This window comes from Anopheles moucheti, chromosome 2 (assembly GCF_943734755.1).
Source record: "Anopheles moucheti chromosome 2, idAnoMoucSN_F20_07, whole genome shotgun sequence".
In the NCBI taxonomy this organism is placed as follows: Eukaryota; Metazoa; Arthropoda; class Insecta; order Diptera; family Culicidae; genus Anopheles; species Anopheles moucheti.
Window position 1 is genome coordinate 2773716 of NC_069140.1, and position 21860 is coordinate 2795575.

Consider the following 21860-nt stretch of genomic DNA (forward strand, 5'->3'; position numbering starts at 1 on the left):
AGCTTCGAATAAGTAATATTCAAGAAAAACAGAAATAGTATTCCAAGAACCATGAGGTTGTAATATCAAACGGAAAGTTCAAGAAATAGAATACATGAATAGGTTGAAGTAAAAGGGCATATAAGGGTTCACGGGGCGGCCAGATGGTGTATTGGTAGCGCAGTCGATCTGCACAAGACAGGACCACGGAAAAATTTCATTTGACCCACCAAACCTCCGTACGCAGCACTGACTATCCTACGGGTAAATAAAGTAAAAAAAAACACAAATAATGGTAGGCTTAAGCATCCTGAAGATGTCGTGCCGATAAAGAAGAAGGAGTTTGAATAAACTGCATACTTCTCTTGCGTAGCCGTGTAACCAGGCCGATATACCTAATCAAATAGAAACAAATGTTTTATATAACCAAGGATATATAAAATTCAAAGATACGAAGGATATTTTCGATCAATTTTCTACCTTTTTAATTAGATTTTGTGCTATAAATTAACTCTGCTGTTAAATTTCCAAAAATCACACTATCTGCACAAGTTGTTTGGGGCCCCCAACACGACGAGGTCCCAGGCGACCGCCTACTCCGCCTACCCTTTGATCCGCCGCTGACCATGTATGTACCGCGACAATCATGCCACAGCTGATTAAATCCAGAGCATTTTAAAGTCTGTGGGTAAAGGTTGGAATTTCGTTCAAAGTCTACCCAAAGGCGCTGCAGACCCAATGCTACTATGAATTCGACAATAGGCAGAAGAGACATTCAGTGAGGTTTTTAGAATTATGAATGGAAACAGATCACGACATACATCCATACACGTGGAATGGCCTAGCAAGACGAGCCCAAATAAATCACAATCACTGTCCAGACTGCTGCTATCTTTTCTCCCATATAGAGAGACACATGCTGGGTATACTAATCACACAACATTTTAAGGTCTTAGAACGCTTGCTTCGCTGTATAAAGGCATTAGAGTTCTATTGAGCGGGTCACTTTGGGGTTTAGATCTTGATGAAGCTCAAAGGAAATTGCCGCGACCATGATGGTTATAGCCCATCAGCGTCTCCATTATACGTGCGGCTCCACACGATGGACCTACTTCCGACGACTTTGAACCTTAAAAACCAAACACCCACTCAGGTTGCGAGTGGGAACTTCGTTCGATCGTGAGATGGGCGCAGTAACTGCGGTGGGGAATGTGTTGTGGAGTCCATAAATCTTCCTACACGCGCGTAATCGCGTGGTACATGCAACAGTTCCTACCACACTGTAGATCTCCTAATAGACGTGAGGTTCTACAGTTGCCACCTGCCATTTCTCGTGGGTAGTAAGCGCCATAGTGTTCTTACGGAACACACGAACCCTTTCTAATGTGAATGCGTGTTTGGACTTTTTTTCGGCAACAAGAGCAAGGAAAGAGAGAAAGAGAATAATGCAATAACAAAACGGACAAAATAATCATAGAAGCAACCCTGACCCTTTCAATGGTGCGACCTCCAACCGTTTGAAGTACATACCCAAGTACGTCTTACACCTTACACCGGTGCAGGTGCTACTACTCCACAGTGTAATTCCAATTACACGCGGGGCCCAACCCTACTGCCCTATCGTTATCGGCATTCTTTCGCTAGAACCTACCTACGCGGGAAAGCACCGTACGGGTCGGCAACTGCAGGCGGAACCACCCATACCATGCCCTTCGATAACTTCCGTCGCCGACAGCGCGAACTTAAGGTCCGGTTGCCGTTTGGAATGAAAATGGACGAACAAAAACGCGCTTGGTTCCAGTCATGGCGCCGCCATCAAACGAAATAAACCCTCCTCTCGTTTGCCCCATGGGACACGCTTCCGTGCAGGGGACTTGTTTGAAACAATGTTGTATTAGATTTTATTACCTTCCTAACCTTACTTTTTTGCGTTGATTGGGGGAACACGAACAGCTAGTGTCGTGTGTGTTTTGTGGGGAGGGATTGGGTTAGGTTGGATTTTTTCACACCTCTGTGTCATGCCCCGCGTGTCTGACGGCAATTTTTCGCTAGCTCGCAATGATATTACGCCGACAGCACCATTCCTCCGCGGTTCCATCGCGGTTGCATCGTTCTGTACGTGAAGTTCCTAATGAGCGTGAGCTCCCGGCCTGAGTAGCTTCCCTCCACACACGCTTGTGGGTGCTATCAAACACGCGTGCATTATACCTTTGCAACACACCACCATATATTGTTGTACGTAAATAGCTTACAACAATGAAGCTTCCTTCCTGTTGCGGAACATCTTTCCTCTTAATCGCCGGATTTCTGCTGGAAAAATTAAAGACGGATATGATGGAGAGATAGCAAAGAAATCTTTCAAACACTACCAAAGTTACCAGACGGTGAACTATGCGCCACATTCCTCTGATTCCTAACGTAAGGTTTGCTTCCATTTTTTAATTTCTACAAGCTCTTCGCACAGTAATGTTACTTGGAAACTAATGTTGCTGTAGAGAAAACACGAGAGAGCATATCATTAACATCGTCAACGGCCAGCCCAAAGGTGGAAAGCGTGTTTGACAGCCCGACAAGGTTGAATGTAGCATTAATTTATGTACCACAACTTGCCGACCCGTCCCGAAGCCGATCGGCCATCGATCCACGGCTCGGATGATAGATTTCCCAAAAAGGCGGCCCATTTCCGTTCCGGCGAGCATATCCGGCCCGGAAGAGCCGATTGGCTCAGTTGGTCGCAGTTAAACAAGCCCGATTCGTACGAACTGATAACGACCCGGGGCACACCCATCACTTTTCGGACCGCGACTTCAGTGGAGCCGCAGTGTCAACGAACCGAAAGGGAATTCCTTTAGCCGGGCACCTTCCACCACCGGTGGAAATCCACCTCACCTATTTATCACCGTATCAATGGCAGCTTCAATACATCGACCTACAAAAAAAAGCAGGCTTCCGTTCCAGTCCCAACCCCCGGAATTGTATGATTTGCTGTGCTTCGTTTTATTTATTTACCGTTTTTGTTTGCTAAAATTAAAGATGCGTTACTTTAGATAAGCTGCACCTCTCCTCAAAACCACTCAATTCGAATGACAGTCCGCTAGCGCGAGGCAAAGGCAACATATACACGGCGCGTAAAACAAAAGCACATTGAAAATGACCGTTGATTAATTATTTCTTGCACGCACACCGGCAGCGTAACCCTCATTTCCATAGAATATGTCGTGAAATGTATTGGCGTATTGTGTTTTCCCAGTTGGGAGTGGGTTACAATTATGGGGCTAGAAACGTGTGGTGAAGTGATGTGAGGCTTCTTTATTCTACCAGTGAGGCTGATCGCGAAAGAACCATGCCATATAACATTTTTCTACACACTAAAACACAATTTTAATGTGATAAACACCGCAAAATAGAGTTGTTTTACAAAAGAACCCACCGTCCATTCAAACAACCAAACATGCAAGGGTGTCGAACCTCGAATTGAATTATTTCGTGAAATATTTCATGAAATTTTATTGCAAACATCCTGCGATCATCGCTATCCTGTAGCTGGTTAATACAATAACCCATAATTCAAAGATATTTTCTAAAATTTTATTAATGTACCCTTTCCTCTTCTCTTACCCCTTCCCCGCAGACATCACTGAACGACAGCCATTCCAACAGCTCCGACTCTCCACTGGACTCGCCAGCCAGCCAACAACATCAACCCCAGCAGCAACAACTTCACCTTCACACCGGCAAGACGCCGAGCGTACAACAGGTAAATGAACTGCGAAACAAAACAAACCCTCCATCTGCCCTTCTTCTTTCACACCTCTCTCCCTAGTGCTAAAGGAAGGTGGAAGGATTTTTTGCGAAGTGCTAATAATAAAAAAAACTCACACACCAACAACATCCACAACGCGGCGACCATCAGTTTTGGGACACACCAACCATCCGAACGAAGCTTTCCTCTTTTGGCGAGTCCAACCACAATAGTGCAAACAATGCCACAGTAACGACCCACAAAAATACATTTGTTTGCGAGAGAGTGTTTGGAAGAGAGTGGGACTGTTTGCCGATTACTTTTACAGCAAATATAGAAATCGAGGTTCCTCGCTCCATCGCTCGTTGTAGATGGTAATATTCTTTTGCTGTTTGTAACACACAACGTTTCATGGAGATGTTATTGAATATGTATATTTTGGCACTATTCGAAGTTACTAATCTCGAAGATCTCGAAACCTGTGGAGTGATCAACTATGTGCTTACGTTCGGATCTATGAGATCTCCTAGTTGGCATCACTCTATTGAAGATCAAATATTTCAAGCCCACCTGTGGATGTGTCTTCTCCTTGTTTCTGGCTTTCTAGACTTATTGTACCACGTAGCCGGATAGTCATTCCCCTTGCTATGGGGAAGCGACCCGGATGGGATTTGGAAGCGGTCCTGTCGTGTGGAACCTGCGTCGCTACCAAATACACCACCCGTAGATACGTAAAATGTCTTTATTGGAATCATTCAGATCATTTTAAAAGCAATTATAGAAAGATTTATTTCTCTAATTGCTGTCCCATTGAATGGAACTACCTCGTTCTAACCTCAAATTCCGATACCCTGTGTCTCGTTAGTCTTACTTCCTTGTATTCCTTTTTTTCGCGAACTCCCCCTGAATAGCCTGCAATCAAGAGCTGACACCCGGTAGGAAGCGATCAATTTGTTCTCCATTCAATCACTAATGACGATAATTACGAATATTGGCAGTGACGACCCCAACGGGGCTTCGATTAATCAAGCGCCCGTTAAGCATTTTAGCATATTTTGGTATTCAAATAGCATTAACCTTCGCGCCGAAGGGGAATCCTCGTGTTGGCATTTTGAAATCCATTTGTTATCCTGACGAAGATTCGTGTGTATGGTTTTTTTACGCACACAATACCATTTGTTTTGTATTGTTTTAGGGAGAAATTTGTAAATGGGAATTTTGCATGATTCATTACATACCAAAAAGTCAATGCTTCGAGGCCTCTTTCTTGCATCTTAATCTCGTGCTTCCGGCCACAGTGCAAGATCGCACTATTCGGAAACAATCCCTCACCGAGGTCAATCATCCGCGAGCTGTTTGCATTTCAACTTCTCGATCAACTTCTCTTCAAGCCATACCAACCCCTCTTCCCTTTCCCATGTCAACCCTTCGGTCGCACTTTGCGCTACGAAATGCTGATTGATGAGACGACCGCAAACATCTCGACCCAAACCAAATTCGACGCCCACAGTGCGACAATACGTACGAGAGCCAACATTTCGGACCCTACGCACCCCACACTCGGCCCATCGCATCCCCCATTGCGTGGCACACCGAACCAATCGTCAACCCCAGGCACGTTCGCACTCACCCTGGCCCGCACACACATTTGCATACAAAAATATCAAGTAAAGAAGAAAAGAACAATTCGATTCCGCGCACAAGCAGCACGCGAAACGATCCCACCTTCTCGGGGCCCAATTTCATTCCCAATCTCCGGCATTCTCCCCCATTCAAAAGGCGAACGATCTCACACACTGCGCGAGACGACAAATGCCACATGCGAGCGTGATTTTGAAAGCATTTCGTGCGCTTCGTGGTTTGGCATTACGTTTCGGGGCTGTGGGCAGTATCAACGTGCTGGAAAATGCGATCTTCGATCTTGATCTTCGCACCGCATAAGGCAGCAGGAGGAGGTTTTCCATTACTCCTTTCTGGCGGAGTACTTTACACCCTCAAAGTTTACGGTTTGTTATAAACGCGAAGAAGAAAGAAAAAACTTTCGAATTGCACACAAACTCCAATAAGCAGAGAAGCACACACCAATCCAAGATAGCGTGAAGATAACGACATGAGATTCGTCCCGAAATGGCGAAAGCATTTTTCATGCTTCACCGGGCCGGGGAAAGCAAAAGGCAAAGAATGAGGGACGGAAAGGATGTTCGCTTCGAAATAAATAATGCCGCAAATAAGTCACCCAACCCTGAGAGCATTTACGCGTCCCTGCTGGTTCAATTATGTTTCACGACTTTTGGACCACGTTTCGGCGTTGAATTATGATTATGGCAGCTTTACCGCATTATTCTCAAAACTAGTTTTTGCCTGCAGTTGTTGTGGAGCATGGCAGTGCGTGTGCTTCTTCAGCAGCAGCAAAATGTTTTACTGCTTCTGCTTCTGTTTGTCAAATTAATTTTTAACGGGCATTGGATCGGTAGGTGCGTTGGTTATGCGAAATATGGCGCCTTTAATTATTTCCTATTATTACTTCCAAACGCTTCACTGTTCTACACATTCAAACAAGTAACGCAATCTCCGTACTCGATCGTCTCTCAAGAACAGAATGAATGGCGGACTTTACCGTCTCACGATTTCAATTTTATGAGCCAGAAGCGACACGGACTTGATTTGAATTCTTCACATTTTAGTGACCAAAGCAGTTGACAGTTGATTTTCCTTGGCCATTCCTCTCTTTATGTTTGCATCAGAATAGTACGCAGATCTCACCAAGGAGATCATTTTCAAAATACCACTAGTAACAGAATAAGACGGAAACGACTAGCACGATCTCGTATGTCTTAATTTGTTTGTATGGATCTGTTCACAAACGAATCTTTGCTAACAAAATTGTACTCGAAACGCAAGAGCGATAAATAGAATCAGCATGTCGCGCACATGATAGTCATTAGGAGCCGGTGGTGTGTAAGTCTCACCTGCTGATCTTTACTGATGTTTTTGTGTTCTCTTCTGCTTTCGCCCTACAGACATGCTCTCAACTGATCAAGGAAGGTGTGAAACTGCTGATTCAGAGTAAGCGCAAGCACAGCGGTGGAGACTCGAGCGATGGAAATGAATCCAGCACGCCGAAGGCAAAGGTAGCACGTCGACGTGATCCCTCCATGACCGAAGACCGGGAGACGAGTGAAGATGACATGGAATCGAAGGCGAGTCCTCGCTCGACTGTTGCAGTAAGTATTGTCGGGAGCGGTTTTGAGCAGAAATGGCCACATTCGAAGTATTACTGGAAGTCAAAATATAATATCCTCTTCACGCCCTTTCTCCCCACTAACAGCTAACACCAGAAGACGAGGATCGGCGGCGGCGACGCCGCGAACGGAACAAAATCGCCGCTACCAAGTGTCGCATGAAAAAGCGCGAACGTACGGTTAATCTTATCAACGAATCGGAAACACTCGACGCCCAGAACAAGGAGTTAAAGTCGCAGGTCAGCAAGCTGGAAACGGAGTACCGGAAGCTGGTGGAGGTATTGCAGGCGCACGGTCCCACCTGCGTCCACCAGAAGGGCTATCAACCGCTTCCCTCACTGTCGACCATTACCGGAAGTGGTGGTAGCGCCGGCACTGGCAAATATCTTAACGATCTGAACTATCTGGAACAGGAGCAAACGGGTCAGGGAGAAATTAAGTACTCCGAGTGTTTGAAATCGGTTTCCTCCAGTTCCGGCTCACCAATGGATAGCTTCTCCAAGCAAGACTCCGGCAACCTTCTTCCTCCCGGTTATTGTAAGCTTTCGCCCACGGAAACAACCAGCTTCCTGCTCGAATCACCCTCAGAATTGCCCGGTACTGGAGAGCAAATATCCAAATCGGACTACATTCCCGGACCTGCAGTATCGACCGCTTCGTCACGACCGAACTCCACCGCCCAACACACCACGAAGAATGGACGATCTAAGCCTGGACCCAAACCACGACAATCTAGAGCGCAGAACAAAACGACTCCGGCAGCGGTAGCCACATCCACAGCCACGAATCTTCCTTCCCTAAACAACGCCACAACCACCACCTTCGGTAGCAAAGGGAATCCCCTGATTGCAGCAACTCTCATGACGACGACACCTTCCTCCTCTCCCTCATCTGTACCTTCTCCACTAACCGTGGGCAACTCGGTGTCGACAGTGAACGTTATCAACCCGATCGGAACACTTGTCACCGCAGACGATGACGATTTCATACTGAAAAATGAACTCATCGACACGCACAGCCCTTACACGACGGTGCAGAGTGCGGATCGGTTTCTGTTCGATGCCACGCTCGATCTGTACAACAACAACGCCCACAGTCCTCTTACTGCCGGGCTCAACTGCGCCCAATCGCATCAGCAACAGCAGCAGCAACTTCAACAGCAATCGCAACACAATCATCATCTGCAGCAGCCACAGCAACAACAGCACGGTGCAACTCTCAACAACAACAATCCAACCATGGTAAACGAAAATGACAAGCTTAATCACCTGAACGCCATTAAAGACAACACCTCCAATACGCTGCTCGAGTTTGGCTCGAGCTTCGAAACGCTAAAGCCCGCCACAGTAGACTATACGCAGCATCAACAGCAACCACAGCAGCAACAGCAACCGCAGCAACACTCCAACGGGTTGCATCATCAACAGCAGCAGCAGATGGACAGTTTGTTGGTTATCGTTGATCCAACCCTCGGCCATCTGCTCCATCATCACCAGCAACAGCAACAGAATCACCACCAGCACCATCACCAACATCAACAACAGCAACAGCAGCACCAGCAGCAACATCAACACACCCAGCTACAGCAACACCATCAACTTCAGCACCAACTACAACAACATCACCTGCAGCAGCAGCAGCTACAACAGCAACAACAGCACCAACAGCAACAACTCGTCCACAATGCCCTAGATCTGCTGGGACCGGTCGCAAATGACTTTCTCCTAATGACTGACGATGATCCGACGGATTTCACCGACCTGGACAGTGGTATAACCGCGTACAGCAGCATCAACGGATGTCTAGCGTGACCTGCAGCTTTCGATCTGTAAACAAACAAACCTTCCACAAAGACAGTGAACCCATCTGACCGTGACCGAGCTACTACTAGTACTACTGCTATTACCCAACAACATCAGAGATCATCCGTGTACTCACATCCTGAACCTTATTCCACTCTTCTTATGTTCCTTCCTGTCTTCCAACATGTCGGATAGAATAGGATTCTTCCGTTCCGGGAATGCTTGTGCTCTTTTTGCTACTGTTTGTGCAATTTCGTCCATCAATTCATGGTGATTCTTACTTAATAGAGACACCTTCCGTTTTGAACCCGAACTACATCAAAGATGGCGATATGCGATAGGATATTTCTCCAGCGTTCTGAATTGAGGTTAGGCGATAATATTATTGCACCAATTCACAAAAGTTCCCACACAGAAACGTGTTCTTTGTGCACCAAAAAAACATCTCTCAAGAAATGCCCACTTTCCAAGTGTCCAGGATTAGGAGAAAGGAAAGAAGCTACTCTTTGTCTCAACTATACTTTCGTACGGATATTCCAAGCATTGTTGATCACTGTGAGCCTTTTTCGTATCTTTCAAAGCTGTCCAGAAGATTTCTTTCCAAAATCGCCATATTTGTCCACTCGCGCTTGTTGAAAATTGATTCGCTTTGATGCTTGCAAATACGCATCTACAACGGAACAAACGAACAAAAAAGACTACAACAAGTAAATGGCGGCTAACAAAACAGCAACAATGGGAAACAGACGGGGCGCAGCGAGATGGCGAAAATGAAAAGATCGGAAATGCATTCCTTTTTCGTGCGTAAGGTTCAATAATCGTATCTCATTTTATTACTATTATGGTACACTATACTGAATGTTATTAATATTATTATTCTTATTCCTACTATCGACTATTATTATTATTATTATTATTGCTGTGGCTATCTTTTACCGTTGCTTTAACATTTCATTCTGCTCTGGCCCATTTGGCACTTGTTTCCAATTGTTGTATGTTTTTGTGTAGCTTTTGGCCTGTTTCCATCCTCCATTTACTTGTTCATACTCTTCTTTTCCGTTCATACCTTTTCGGTTTTAGTTTATTGTCGACTTTCAGCCGGACAGAGAATCAGTTTTGCATATACACTGCTCTTTTGGCAAGTGTTGTGTTCATGTCTTGTGCTTCTTCACACCAGCAAGCTAATTTTTGTCAACCAGCAGAATGGTTCCCCGATTGTTTCCTTCCACACCCTTCCCTGCTCTATCTCTCTATACAACATTTGAATACTGTGGAGCCGTATGTATTTTTTTCTTTTTGTAATTTTTGACGGCGTAACATTCAGCTTGCATGTGTACAGTCAAAAACCGCATGGTGCGCATTAGGTGGGTGCTAAAACGAAGGAACAAAATGGATGTTAAACGTACCACATGGGAGCTGTAGGTAACGCAACCTCGCGTGAGAGGTGCGTTCCTGGCCATACTTTATCGTTCAAAAGGCAACACACACACTCAAAGAGGTTTCATGTACTTTATACTGGCATCTTCCTATGTTTCTCCACACCTTACTGTTTGTACTTGCTCACTCATTCATCTACGTCTCACCGTGCAAAGTAAATTCATTAATTAAATTACCATTTGCACAGTGAGCTAAAAGGAGGAAGAAATTTTAAACAGACAAAGAATACTCGAGAAGGCTGGCAAACTAAGGCAGACAAAACAGCCGCACAAGGCAACGCCTCAAACAGGATTTGAGGAATTTTGAGTGTCCATTATTGGGATTATATGCGAGTAATTCTGATTGATATACAGCGAGCCAGAAATCTTCAAAACATCCAGCTTCCGTTTTGTTTTACTTGGAAATCGGCCCAAACCTCAACATTCCAGCGCGAAAAGATACGACATTTTGTTCAGTGCGTCATGGCTTAATCCGGCAAATTCATTTTCAAAAACGTCCAATGCACCGAGCACAGAGTCTAATGCTAAGTACCGAGGAACAGATGTATGAGGGTCTAAAAGCAAAGCTAGTTAACTTAATGCTAATACTAACTAACAATGTTTTCACACTTGTTGTATCGTGTACTGTACGAAGGAAAGTTTCCTTCCACCTCGGACTGATTCAGATGATATCGAAACAACCAACGGAAAGTTACCATTGTTCTACTTGCGATTACACTCTCGCTCGCACTCTGGTCCTGAGCATGCCAAACGGAAAGTTACCAATCGATTCAAAAAAGCCACAAGCTTACGTTTTCGTTGCCTAATCCAACCGGATGGATTTAAAACCATGAACCTTTAAATGCGAGGAGAGTGCGTTTACGTGTATTGCCCGACGGCGATCTTTAATTTACGGGTGCCATACTATTAGTGTACGTGTGTGAGCTACTACCAGCTAACGAGAGGATATACTACATGCAACTACTATTAATCGTTTCCTCATTCATGACTCGTTTCTTATTTCATTCTATCTACTATTAATCTCACTTAGCGATTAGTGGCAAAAAACCAATCTCTGGTAACGTCAAATGGTTAATACTTATAGTCTTCCTGTTAGACGTTTCACCACACTTTAGTTGTTACTATGAATGTGTCATTTGCCAATCAAATGCGAATGGCCTCAAAAAACGCATTTGTTAACGGATTAAGTTTCTTGTTTAAATAATTAACACCAACCTTACTTTGACCACTTTGGCCATACACTATCTGTTCCTCGTGCTTCGTCGCATAGACATTCGACAAACAGCCCGTCAGACGCATCACACAATCCGCCAACATGCTCGAGTGCTCCACCATCGAGATCTCTCTCCCAGTCCCCATTTTACGAAACGAAATCACTAAGGCACCACAGCAAAACAAGACCAATTTAATATTAGCTAGATTTGGATAGTTGTAAATGTACTATTGTTAAGCATAACAACCAACCGAAAGCTTACTGTGAAAAACTAGTATATAGGACAATGAGTATGATATATATATATATAGTACTACTATGGCCTTTAAACAAACTGCAGCGAAAACACAATCGCCGATCGTGCAATGGTCGTCGTGCAGGGCACTACGACACGAGTATATATTATATATATTTATCAACTAACACTGTTGCGAGCCTTTAAGTACGGGAAAGTCTTGTCAGTAGCTGAGTTTATAGGCGGGTTACTAATCAACGCGGATAAGGCCAACCATGTTCATCGTATACCATTTTAAGCCGTTCGTTCCGCCTGGAACGACCCAGAGCCTTAGCGCCGCAAAACAGATTGCTGTGCGTTTGTGTCTTCGTTTTTACTCAGGTGGTTTGTGTTTATTTGGACCAGTTTAGCTTCACTGGTTTTGTTCTAATGCCTTTTACAACGCCTTCCACGGGTTTCGGTGCGGATTTTTATTATCCCATGCCGTCCGACCGGTTCGAATAGTAACAGGATAAATGCAAAACCTGTGAAGCTAACATCGAATCCGTTCAAGGTGCCGCTTAAGCCACCACAATCGCATGCCTTACGTATAATAAAGGAGCCGAAGTGCTACTGAAAATCGATATTTAATATTGAAGCAAATTCACTACCCAAAACTAGATAAAATGCCTTCCTATTTCCATGAATAGGTTATAATGCATGTTGCTAGTTTTTTTTTTAACCAACAAACAAAACCGAACGACAAAGAGTCATGAAGAAAATACAAAAAAAAAAAACAATGCCGACACAAACGGAAAACAAACGAGAGAAAAATAGACAAAAAATATTAACATTCAACATTATTGCATACATTGCTAGCCTTAGATATGTACACTGGACGTGCTGCTATATGTATGTTTCTTATTATTTTGTATTCTATTGTGCATTAGTGGGCCAAGACTCCAAACGCTTTTTCCCTTTCTTACTCTAATTGTACTCGGGGCATTGATCGAGTTGTGAAAAATGGATAAGAAAGTGCATTGCAACTTGTTTTAATAGAAACGTGTGATAACAAAATGGAGCAGGGTCGTATGGGATACAACAGGAAACCAAAACTATAGATATTGAACAAACACTGGGAGACAGATCGATAATATAATCAAATAACGTACACCTGTGAATAATTCAATTTGCAAAATCAAATACAATATCCCCAACATCCGATCCCTATTTCCCAACGCTACCCTAAAATCGATACCAGCTCATGTAATTTTCACTTTCTGCGGGACCCAAAAACAGATAACAAAGCGTTTAAACAAAAAAAAACGACAACCGAACCCAAGTCCAGTACCAGTCGAGCCCCATTTACGTATGCACAAAAGCAGGAAGAGGAAAGCCTATCGAATCGAAATTTATTATTCTACTTTGTACCTGGCTACCGTTGGCCACGTTCATGGCGTTCATGAACGCAAAAACAAGCGACTAAAACGAAAAGGACTCAACTTTAATCTCCTTACTCTAGATTATTGCTAGCGCAAAAAATAAATCAGACAACCAGCAGAATGGGCACATTGGAATCTAAAAGACAGACAACAAGATTGTACAGCCCTCCATGCCTTCCATTCGATTGTAATCGGTGCTATAAAGTTTGCAAGTTACACCAAGAAGTACGTCAAATAAAAGAACAATATCGGTACTAAACATTTGCACCATTATGGATCCGGGGCTGCAAAACGGTTTTGTGCCTCCATAATACAAAACTACATTACTCAGCTATAGTATAGAAACGGACACGAGAAGTCATCTTAACAATCGAAACAAGACATGTCTGTTTGTTATAAACCTACTTTACTGAGCATCTATTCGTCGCAGCTTCCGTGTACGCACAAACCAGACAAACTAAGGAATCCTCAAAAGATCCCGCGATTCCGTTTCTGCAATTGAAACAGAAGCTTGAGATAAAACATATTGAATGTTCGCATAAGTGTTGCCTAATGTGTTGCGCATCAATAAGAAAATGTAATTACGAGTAAAACAGCATAGCTGACTAGAGCAAAGGAATTGGAAAATGTAAGAAAAGCGTTCAAAAACATGCTGAATCATACATCCGCCATGTTAGAAAGGTAAGAACTATCAAAACAATAATTGAAACCCCGATCGACTCAGAAAATGGAAGGAATTATTTACAATCTAGCGAAGGTAGAACGACCAACAAATGTTCGACGGACCAGTGATGAATCAGTATCAAAAGCTGTAGTAATGTGAAAGGTAAACAAAACGCGCATATAAAGCAAAGGAAGATAAAGGAACAGACACGCGTATTATTTCGTATGCTAAACGGCAAACAAGTGTTTCAAACGCATCCAAACTTTACGGCAATACGGAATTACAGTGAGACAACCACGCTACTGTTGTGTCGGGAAGCGAAACCATGATGGATAAAAATATAAACAACCACGGACTTAAATAGCCCAATATAACAGCGATTCCCGCCGTTTGATTGTTCGTTTCCTTTTCATCCGCAAAAATCACACACACACAACCACAACCACACATTACATTTACCCGGTTTACTCACGTTTTGCTTTGTGTTGACGGAAAAATTTCACCAACTTCCCATGCGCCTGACCGTACCGGTCGGCACAATTCATTCGCTCCACAATCCACCCCGGCAACTTCCGACGTATGCGGTCACCCATGCAGTATCGCGTGTCGAGCAGAATCACGGCCGCATAGTCCCGTATGTGCCGGGCGGCTCTTCCTATGCACTGGTTAACAGCTTTCATGCAAAGATTTTCGTAATATTCATTACCAGCCGACGATCCGACCCCACCGGATGATGGCAAGCTTCGATCGAGGTATCGCATCCGTTCGATCAACTCCGGGCTGGTACGATTCGGGTACGGTAAACCAACCACCACTACACACCGACCGAGTTCGTCGGAGAAGTTTAATCCTTCGCTTAGTTTACCACCGACAACGCTGAATAATATGGCCCCGGTGGCTGATCGGGCGGCGCGTCCATAATCGGCCAAGATTCGTTCTACTTGACCGGACGTTTTAGGTTCACGGAATACTTTCTTACGCTCCTCTAATCGTGTACGGTTACCGGACTCTTCCAGCTTTCGGTAGAACAGATCAAGGAAGTCGTAGGAGCTAAAAAATACCACTACACCATTCGGAACCACTTGGCAGACGTTCAGTAGCGTCGACTGAAGTTCGTCTAGCTGTTAAGAAAGAAACAACATTACGTTAACTTGCAGAAAACCGATAGAAAAATGGACCATGGAGCAGGACATACCATTTCTATGTTTTGTTTGTTGGCGAAATTAAACATAAACTCTTTCCCAGTCGGTCCATGGCTAATGGCGATTGGAAGGACCGCATCCTTTGGGACCACGTGGGGATAGCTTTTGATGGTGACTCGTTCCCGGCAATGACGGAATACCTGTTCCGTTAGTTCATCCGTGGGTTGCATCGTACCTCCAGCAAGGACGACCTGTACAATACAGTGAAAATTTTAAATATGCCTTTCCCGATGTGTGTCTTTAGTGTACTCCTTACCGAACGACAACTTTGGACGATTTCGTCAAATCGTGCACCCGGATTAAGCAGCAAATACTTCATAGCTGCCTGTGATGGGTCCTTGTCGTCGTACGATAACAACACTCGACTATCACCGCTTCCATCCTCCATCATACAATGGAGAAAGTTAATCAGCGGTCGGATTGCATTTGTTATCAACGGTTTCGTTTGTATTTGGTGATCATTTTCTTGGTCAACCACGGCAACCGGCTCCGCTTTTGACTGCTTCGTTGCTGATCGGCCAGCCTTCTTCGTATGCGCATTGCTTTTGTTGTCCTCTTCTAGATTCTTTATCAACGATTTTAATGCACTCGTCGACCCTTGCGAAGTGCTGCCAACCTTCCCTCGGAAGGGCGATACATCCTGTTCCAATAATTCACGTGGTGAACTCTGAGCAAATCCGTGCACCTTCTGCGCAATGCGTGAACGTTCGCAGAATGAAAGTATATCGGTGAGATTCAAATTAAATATGTCCGCCTCAAGTAACAACTCTTGAGCATCGATCATTCGTGACGGTCGGGCGGTGCTGATTTTACCAACAGGGGATATCACTTTATCCAAACGGGTAGCGATGAAGATGAGCTGATTAATCCGCAACAGGTTTTTGGTCGAAAATCGAGAAAAATAGCGTGCCTTATAAGCGGATAGATACATCTTCGCCTGGCGCAATTGTTCCTGTTTCAGTTCCTGACTGTGTATGGCTGCAATCGTGTCCAGCAGATTGTGTGCTTCGTCAATGATGAGGATTGAATTACGCATATCTATACCGGATTGTTGTCGTGTGCGTCGGTGTAGGATCAGCTGGTATGGAACCATCAGCATTTGTGAGTCGGGAATAGCTGCACGAGAGGCATAATAAGGACAGGCATTTTCCCGTTTTCCCTCCTTCACAAGATCTTCGATATCCGGCACTTCGTGTAGGATGCCATTTTTCAATCCTTCTATTGCACGCTGGTTGTAGTAAGGGCATGATTGCGCGAGTTTCCTCCGCTTCTTCACGCCATGTCCATCATCGTCGCTGGAGTTCGTTTTGTTCCTTCCTCCTGTTTTCAGCAACTCCAAGCATCGTTCGTTCATAAGCGTACTGGTTTTAAGTTTTCGTACCTCCGCATTGATGCAAAGATTTTGACGCGATGCAAGTGATATGAGACGAAGATTCTTTGCGTGTTCCGTTTCTTTCACTTCGTTAACTACTTGAGACAACTGGGAATGTGTACGACTGCAAAATATCACCTGCACTGGACGGTATCGGTTCTCCTCTTCATCTTCCTTCTGCCGACTGGCATCACGATCTTCGTCACTATCATCGTCACTTTCGTCCGGAATCAGAAACTCATCCTCATCGATTGTAACGTCCTGCTGCAGGGACTCTTCCTTCAGTGTGCCATCCTTTGCTCGAAGCTTCTCCCATCGCATCTTGTGTAAAACACCTTTATCCTTCATCTGTACCAGACGTTTGTCATATTCTGCGATGGATTGCTTAAACAGATTCAACGCGTCCATTTGTTTACGTTGGCCCATCGCATTGTACTGTCCCGAGATCCAATCACTAGAGCTCTCGTTTTCTTTTTCCAGTTGGGTGATTTCGTTGCGCAGCCTTTCAATCGTTTCGCGAAGCTCTTCCCCAACCAGTCGTTCATAATCCTTTAACCATGTTAATGTGCCACAGGTTAAACTCAAAGATTTACCTGTGCCGGTAGGACTTTCGAAGATGCCAATGCCTCCAGCGTGCAGTACTGTAAAGAGCGTTTGCATGAAATCCAACTGAATATCATACGGCAAAAAAGGGAACGCAAATCCCGATCCATCATCTGGAGGATAGAGTTGTTTTTTCGGCTTAAAAAAGGCCATTACTAGCAGCCACTTCACTTGCACCACTATTGAACGTTGTTTGTGTTTACGGTTGATTTAGGTAGCTCCACCGATTGGCGCCTTTTTTGCTGTCATACACTCAAAATTTTATATCACAATATGGAACGCTTTTCTAGCCACATTCTTTTCGACTATCCACTTAAAAATATTCCAAGTTGTTTTATAAACTCGCGGTTGAAATACAATCACAAATAAAACCAGAAACACACCAGCTTTTGTAGCTTTTCTTTCGCCAACTAGCTTGCGGTGCTAACGAACTGTCAAACTGTCGGTACAAAGCGGAGCTACCGTTGTGACATTTGGCTGACGTTTGTTTGTGCGTCGTTTACGAGAAAGAAAAGAACACACCATGGCGGCCGGTCCAATAGCAGAACGAAATCAAGGTAATTTATCGGTGAAAATGTGTTGCAATTGGAGCTATTATTTCCAAAATGTGACTATCATTAGTACAATACCGCCCTGAAGCATCGGTGTCATCAACTGTGCATTGAATTTTGAAGTATTTCGCACTTTTCAGATGCCTTGTATGTTGTATGTTGACTAGAAATGTTTACCGTATACTTTCCTCGTTCTAGATGCAACGATTTACGTTGGAGGACTGGATGATAAGGTTACCGAGACCCTGCTTTGGGAACTGTTTGTTCAGAGCGGCCCCGTCGTCAATGTGCACATGCCGAAAGATCGCGTCACACAGATGCACCAAGGTTACGGGTTCGTCGAGTTTCTCGGCGAGGAAGATGCGGATTATGCGATTAAAATTATGAACATGATCAAACTGTACGGTAAGCCTATTCGCGTGAACAAGGCATCCGCTCACCAAAAGAGTCTGGACGTGGGAGCAAACATTTTCATCGGCAACCTGGATCTGGAGGTGGATGAGAAGCTGCTGTACGATACGTTCTCCGCTTTCGGTGTGATATTGCAGACACCAAAGATAATGCGAGATCCCGAGACGGGCAATTCGAAGGGTTTCGCCTTCATTAACTTCGCCAGCTTCGAAGCATCGGATGCGGCCATGGACGCGATGAACGGACAGTATCTGTGTAATCGCCCTATATCGGTTTCTTACGCGTTCAAGAAGGATTCCAAGGGTGAGCGACACGGTTCGGCTGCTGAACGACTGTTGGCTGCACAGAACCCCCTGTCACATGCGGATCGACCCCATCAACTGTTCGCCGATGCACCCGTGCCCCCGTCAATGCATCCGGGTATGATGGGTGGTCATCCGATGATGCCACCGCCACTATTGGCGCCACCTCCACCACCCTCCAATCCGGCTGCTGTTATACCGCAGCCCCCAATAATGCCGCCACCACAAGCCCCCAGTGGTTACGGTGGTCCGGGAGCGATTCCTCCGCCTCCACTGCCGCCACCACTCGGTGTTCAACCACAGCCTCCACTGCCAGCTGCACCGATGGGCATTCCACCGCCACCACGCATGATTCCTCCTCCACCGTGGCAACAACCGGGGGCTCCAGCGCCACCGGCACCTGTCGGAGCTCCGGCACCACCTCCTGCTCCTTCGGCGCCGTTCCCACCGCCGCCGCCATCATTTCCACCAGCTGGCAGTAACACGGGGGGACAATTTCCACCACCACCTCCGGCTCCCAACACACCACGGCCTCCACCACCCGGTGCGGTAAGACCTCCGCAACCACCACCGCCACAGATGCCGGGATTCCCTCCAAGACCTCCTCCAGGGGGTGGATTCCCTCCACAGCCGAGATTGCCTCCCCCGCCACCTTCCGCTACCTACAGTACGGATGGTTATGGAGCTTACTAAACATCTCAACTCTAAAAACAAACAAGCTCATTTTTTCCTGCTGACTCCATGCGACACTCGCTTTGTATTCGTTTCGCTCGTTTGGTACAAAATGAAATTAAATAAAACAAAAAATGGAATTATCAAATACCATTTTTCCTTCAGCATCGGAGTTTTCTTGTACCATTTTTTCACGCTTCTCTTTGTCACCCTCTTCCCCGAACCCAAACTCTATGGCGCTTCTCATTCTCCCCGTTTTGTTCACGACCGAGAAAAAGATGCGTGCGTAACTTCCTTTTCATCCTGCGCTTGCGCTCGACATTTTCTAACCGCAAAAGCTTATTCATCTAGATTTACGCACGCGTACACACACATACAAACATACATATAATATATATGCAAGAAAGGAGATCATCAGAAGAAAGAATCCCTTCCGAGCGTACAGAGAACATCTTGACGCCGCTAAACAGTCTGTGGCTCCTTTGATTGGTTGGTAAATACTAATGCGAGCTCTACCATTTCGATCGCTTCGTCCAATCCTTGGGCGTCCAGTGGAGACATTTCGAGTCGATGCGAATCTTTCGCTTCTCCATCGCCTTTTTGTGCTGCTCAATCGTTTCCTTATTGATGCAGATGATATACTGGCCCTTATAGTAGTTGATTAGATTCAGTATCTGCAGCGTCGAAATGACGTCCTCCTTCTTTATACTGGTTAGTTCACATATTTCGCTAAAAAGACACAATTTGCGTTTAGAAATGGGGAAGTTAGCAGTACACCACAGGCCATAAACTTACTTTATCGTTATTTGTGGTTTTTCGTTGTCACCGGTTGGCTTTTGGAGGATTAATATTTCTAGTATCGTTTGCGCCCAATAGCTGCGGTACGACAGTAAACCTAAATCGGACAATGGCTTCTCCGGTGAACCCGTTTTCCCTTCGAATTTGGATAATTCATAACCTAAAACATGGCAGAGAGGAGGTCATAATTAGAATTCACAACAAAGCAAACAAGACCGACGAACAAGTAACTTACTAAATTCTATTAGTAACTTTCCGTAACCTTTCCGTTGGTACGGTGGAATAGTTAATATGCACGCCACGTTGTAATCTTCCGTACTTTCCTTCTCCTTCGAGAAGTACCCGACGATGTGGAACCCGCGCGTGTCGTACTCGGTCATTACGTAGAACAGAAACGGATCCGTGTCGTAGTAGAGCGTTTTATGGTCGAGAAACAGCTTCGCGAGCAGGCATAGGTTTTGAGCGTAGCTTTTGTTTTTCCTCCCATCGATCTCAAAAAAGCTAATCGTGCTTTTGCGATAGATCTCGTTGCCGGGTGGGTGCCGTAGGTTACACTTTTTCGTATGACGCTCGAGACATTTGCGACTCTTGCGGTACTTGAGACAGAACTCGCAGATGTAGATACACGACATGGTGCACATCTCTTGCGGGTAAGGTGCAAAGTACCAGGGTTTGATTCGATGCCGGCCGAGCTCGATCAGCTGTACGTTCTTCATGCGCGTCACCACATCATCGTGGTGCGCCACCATGCTGCCAGATTGGCGCGGAGTAGGCGTCAACGGGACATCCTCGGAATCTTCGTTTTCGGTAGATGTCGCTTTGCGTTTGCGGCTGATTTTTTTCTGCAATGCCGCCTCCAGTACGGCACCTCCGTTCACCGTAATTTCGGGCGTTTGGACAGGACTGGCAGGTCGGGAGCAGGTGAGAGCGGGCGGTAATCGTTTCGGTGTCGTTACACCGGTATTCTGTCCCGTCGTCAGCCCGTCTTTGCGGGGGAACTGTACCTTGCGCATATCCAGATACTCTTCCGTTACCCATTCGTCTAGTCGTTTGTTAACTGAAACGGGAATTAGAAACAGGGTGAAAAATCGTACCTTCACCGTACCACATTGCGGATGCTTCTCCACTACTCACAATCTACATAATGTACGTAGTAATAGCATTTTCGGTCCGAACCCTCCCTAATGCTGATGATTTCCGCTAGTGGCCAATCGTTCGTCCCGCTCATTTTGACCGGTAACCGGCAGCCTTCCACCAGCGAGGACTGTAAACAAAACGTAAACAAACAGTTGTAATCACTCGTCCCTGCGTATCGGGGAGTATTTGCATCCGCCATTTGGGTTGTTCCGATGTACGTTCATGGTCTGCATCTCGCGGAACATTTTCCACCAAGAAGCGGACCGATAAATAGCTAAAAACGGCAATACTCTGTAGGCGCTAGGGCTCCTCCACATACGGGATGCTACCAATGTTTACATCGTGCAAACCGCAAACGGAATCGCTCAACTGAGGGCTACGGAATGAAGGGGAACCATTTTAATGTCTACAATACAAGGATGCCTTACCGCCGAATCGAAAATTGTTTGTGCTGCGTCTTCAGAATCCATTTTTCTGTGAAATTTGTACCGAAAAATAAACCCGAACCAGCCCGCAGTTTACTTTTTTTATTTTTGTTTCCTGCCGTTTGACAGCGCACGAGCGAGATAGACGAGGCGTTGGAAAGAGAACTCCCAGTTTCACTGCGTTTCATTCTGACATAACAAACAAACTCAACGACTCTCAACCAGGTATCATTTCATCTCTGTCGCACATTGCCTTCCACTGCCTTCCTGCTCTTTTGTCAACGTTGCACTATGGGCTAATCATCGCCTTGAAAACTTCAAATTTAAACGGGTTCATTTAAATTATTATTTCCGTTGCTCTAATAGTTAAAAACAACGCTGATAATGTAAATTATGATAAATTAAGGATATATTATGAAAATATAATATTGATATAAAATATCAATGATATCTCAGATGCTTATCCTAATATCATTGATGAATATTATCATAAAAATGTTTAAAATTTTTAAATAACTACCTTAATGAATAAAAAACATTGTTGTAACATATTTTTGATTATTTGATGAGTTTATTATGAACATACCCCAGTATAAAAGATTACTGCATATTTAAATAAAGTCACGAAAAAATCACCGAAACAAATTCGAACT

General features: G+C 44.9%; 4 protein-coding genes across 5 annotated transcripts in view; 2 read left to right on the top strand and 2 right to left on the bottom strand.

The window, feature by feature from the left end:
* The window catches only part of LOC128299677 (activating transcription factor 3), a 56101-nt gene extending 43622 nt beyond the window's left edge, over positions 1–12479 (top strand). Inside the window, exons 4-6 of the mRNA XM_053035701.1 lie at positions 3611–3736; positions 6742–6945; positions 7050–12479. Coding sequence (XP_052891661.1) covers positions 3611–3736; positions 6742–6945; positions 7050–8774 — 2055 coding nt within the window. The 3' untranslated portion in view covers positions 8775–12479. The remainder of the gene's footprint in view (positions 1–3610; positions 3737–6741; positions 6946–7049) is intronic.
* LOC128299676 (ATP-dependent DNA helicase DDX11) overlaps positions 1–17064 on the bottom strand; it is an 81089-nt gene extending 64025 nt beyond the window's left edge. Inside the window, exons 1-4 of one of the 2 annotated variants that reach the window (XM_053035699.1) lie at positions 15193–17064; positions 14930–15127; positions 14207–14855; positions 10093–10181 (exon numbers count right to left, since the gene is read on the bottom strand). In XM_053035699.1, coding sequence (XP_052891659.1) covers positions 10162–10181; positions 14207–14855; positions 14930–15127; positions 15193–17064 — 2739 coding nt within the window. In that variant the 3' untranslated portion in view covers positions 10093–10161. Of the gene's footprint in view, positions 1–10092; positions 10182–14206; positions 14856–14929; positions 15128–15192 lie in introns of those variants that run through there. The other variant, XM_053035700.1, reaches the window with a different exon arrangement.
* A 356-nt stretch (positions 17065–17420) lies between these two features.
* On the top strand, positions 17421–19006 carry LOC128301123 (splicing factor 3B subunit 4). The gene is made up of 2 exons (XM_053037456.1): positions 17421–17468; positions 17661–19006. The coding sequence occupies exons 1-2, from the start codon at positions 17435–17437 to the stop codon at positions 18866–18868; spliced, it is 1242 nt and encodes a 413-aa protein (XP_052893416.1). The 5' UTR covers positions 17421–17434; the 3' UTR covers positions 18869–19006.
* On the bottom strand, positions 18738–21332 carry LOC128301114 (histone acetyltransferase Tip60). Its single transcript, XM_053037444.1, has 5 exons — positions 21211–21332; positions 20780–20909; positions 19881–20702; positions 19643–19805; positions 18738–19576 (listed from the first exon to the last, which is right to left on the bottom strand). Exons 1-5 carry the CDS (start codon positions 21250–21252, stop codon positions 19360–19362), a joined length of 1374 nt encoding a protein of 457 aa, XP_052893404.1. The 5' UTR covers positions 21253–21332; the 3' UTR covers positions 18738–19359.
* Positions 21333–21860: the final 528 nt, after the last annotated feature.

What these genes read in the sequence shown, in the direction of transcription:
- LOC128301123 (XM_053037456.1), top strand. Translation starts at nt 17,435, where the DNA reads ATGGCGGCCGGTCCAATAGCAGAACGAAATCAAG. An exon ending in AATAGCAGAACGAAATCAAG is followed by an intron (nt 17,469 to 17,660) that starts GTAATTTATCGG and finishes TCCTCGTTCTAG; the next exon opens with ATGCAACGATTTACGTTGGA.
- LOC128301114 (XM_053037444.1), bottom strand. Translation starts at nt 21,252, where the DNA reads ATGGATTCTGAAGACGCAGCACAAACAATTTTCGATTCGGCG. An exon ending in AAACAATTTTCGATTCGGCG is followed by an intron (nt 20,910 to 21,210) that starts GTAAGGCATCCT and finishes TTTTGTTTACAG; the next exon opens with TCCTCGCTGGTGGAAGGCTG. An exon ending in CTACGTACATTATGTAGATT is followed by an intron (nt 20,703 to 20,779) that starts GTGAGTAGTGGA and finishes TTCCCGTTTCAG; the next exon opens with TTAACAAACGACTAGACGAA.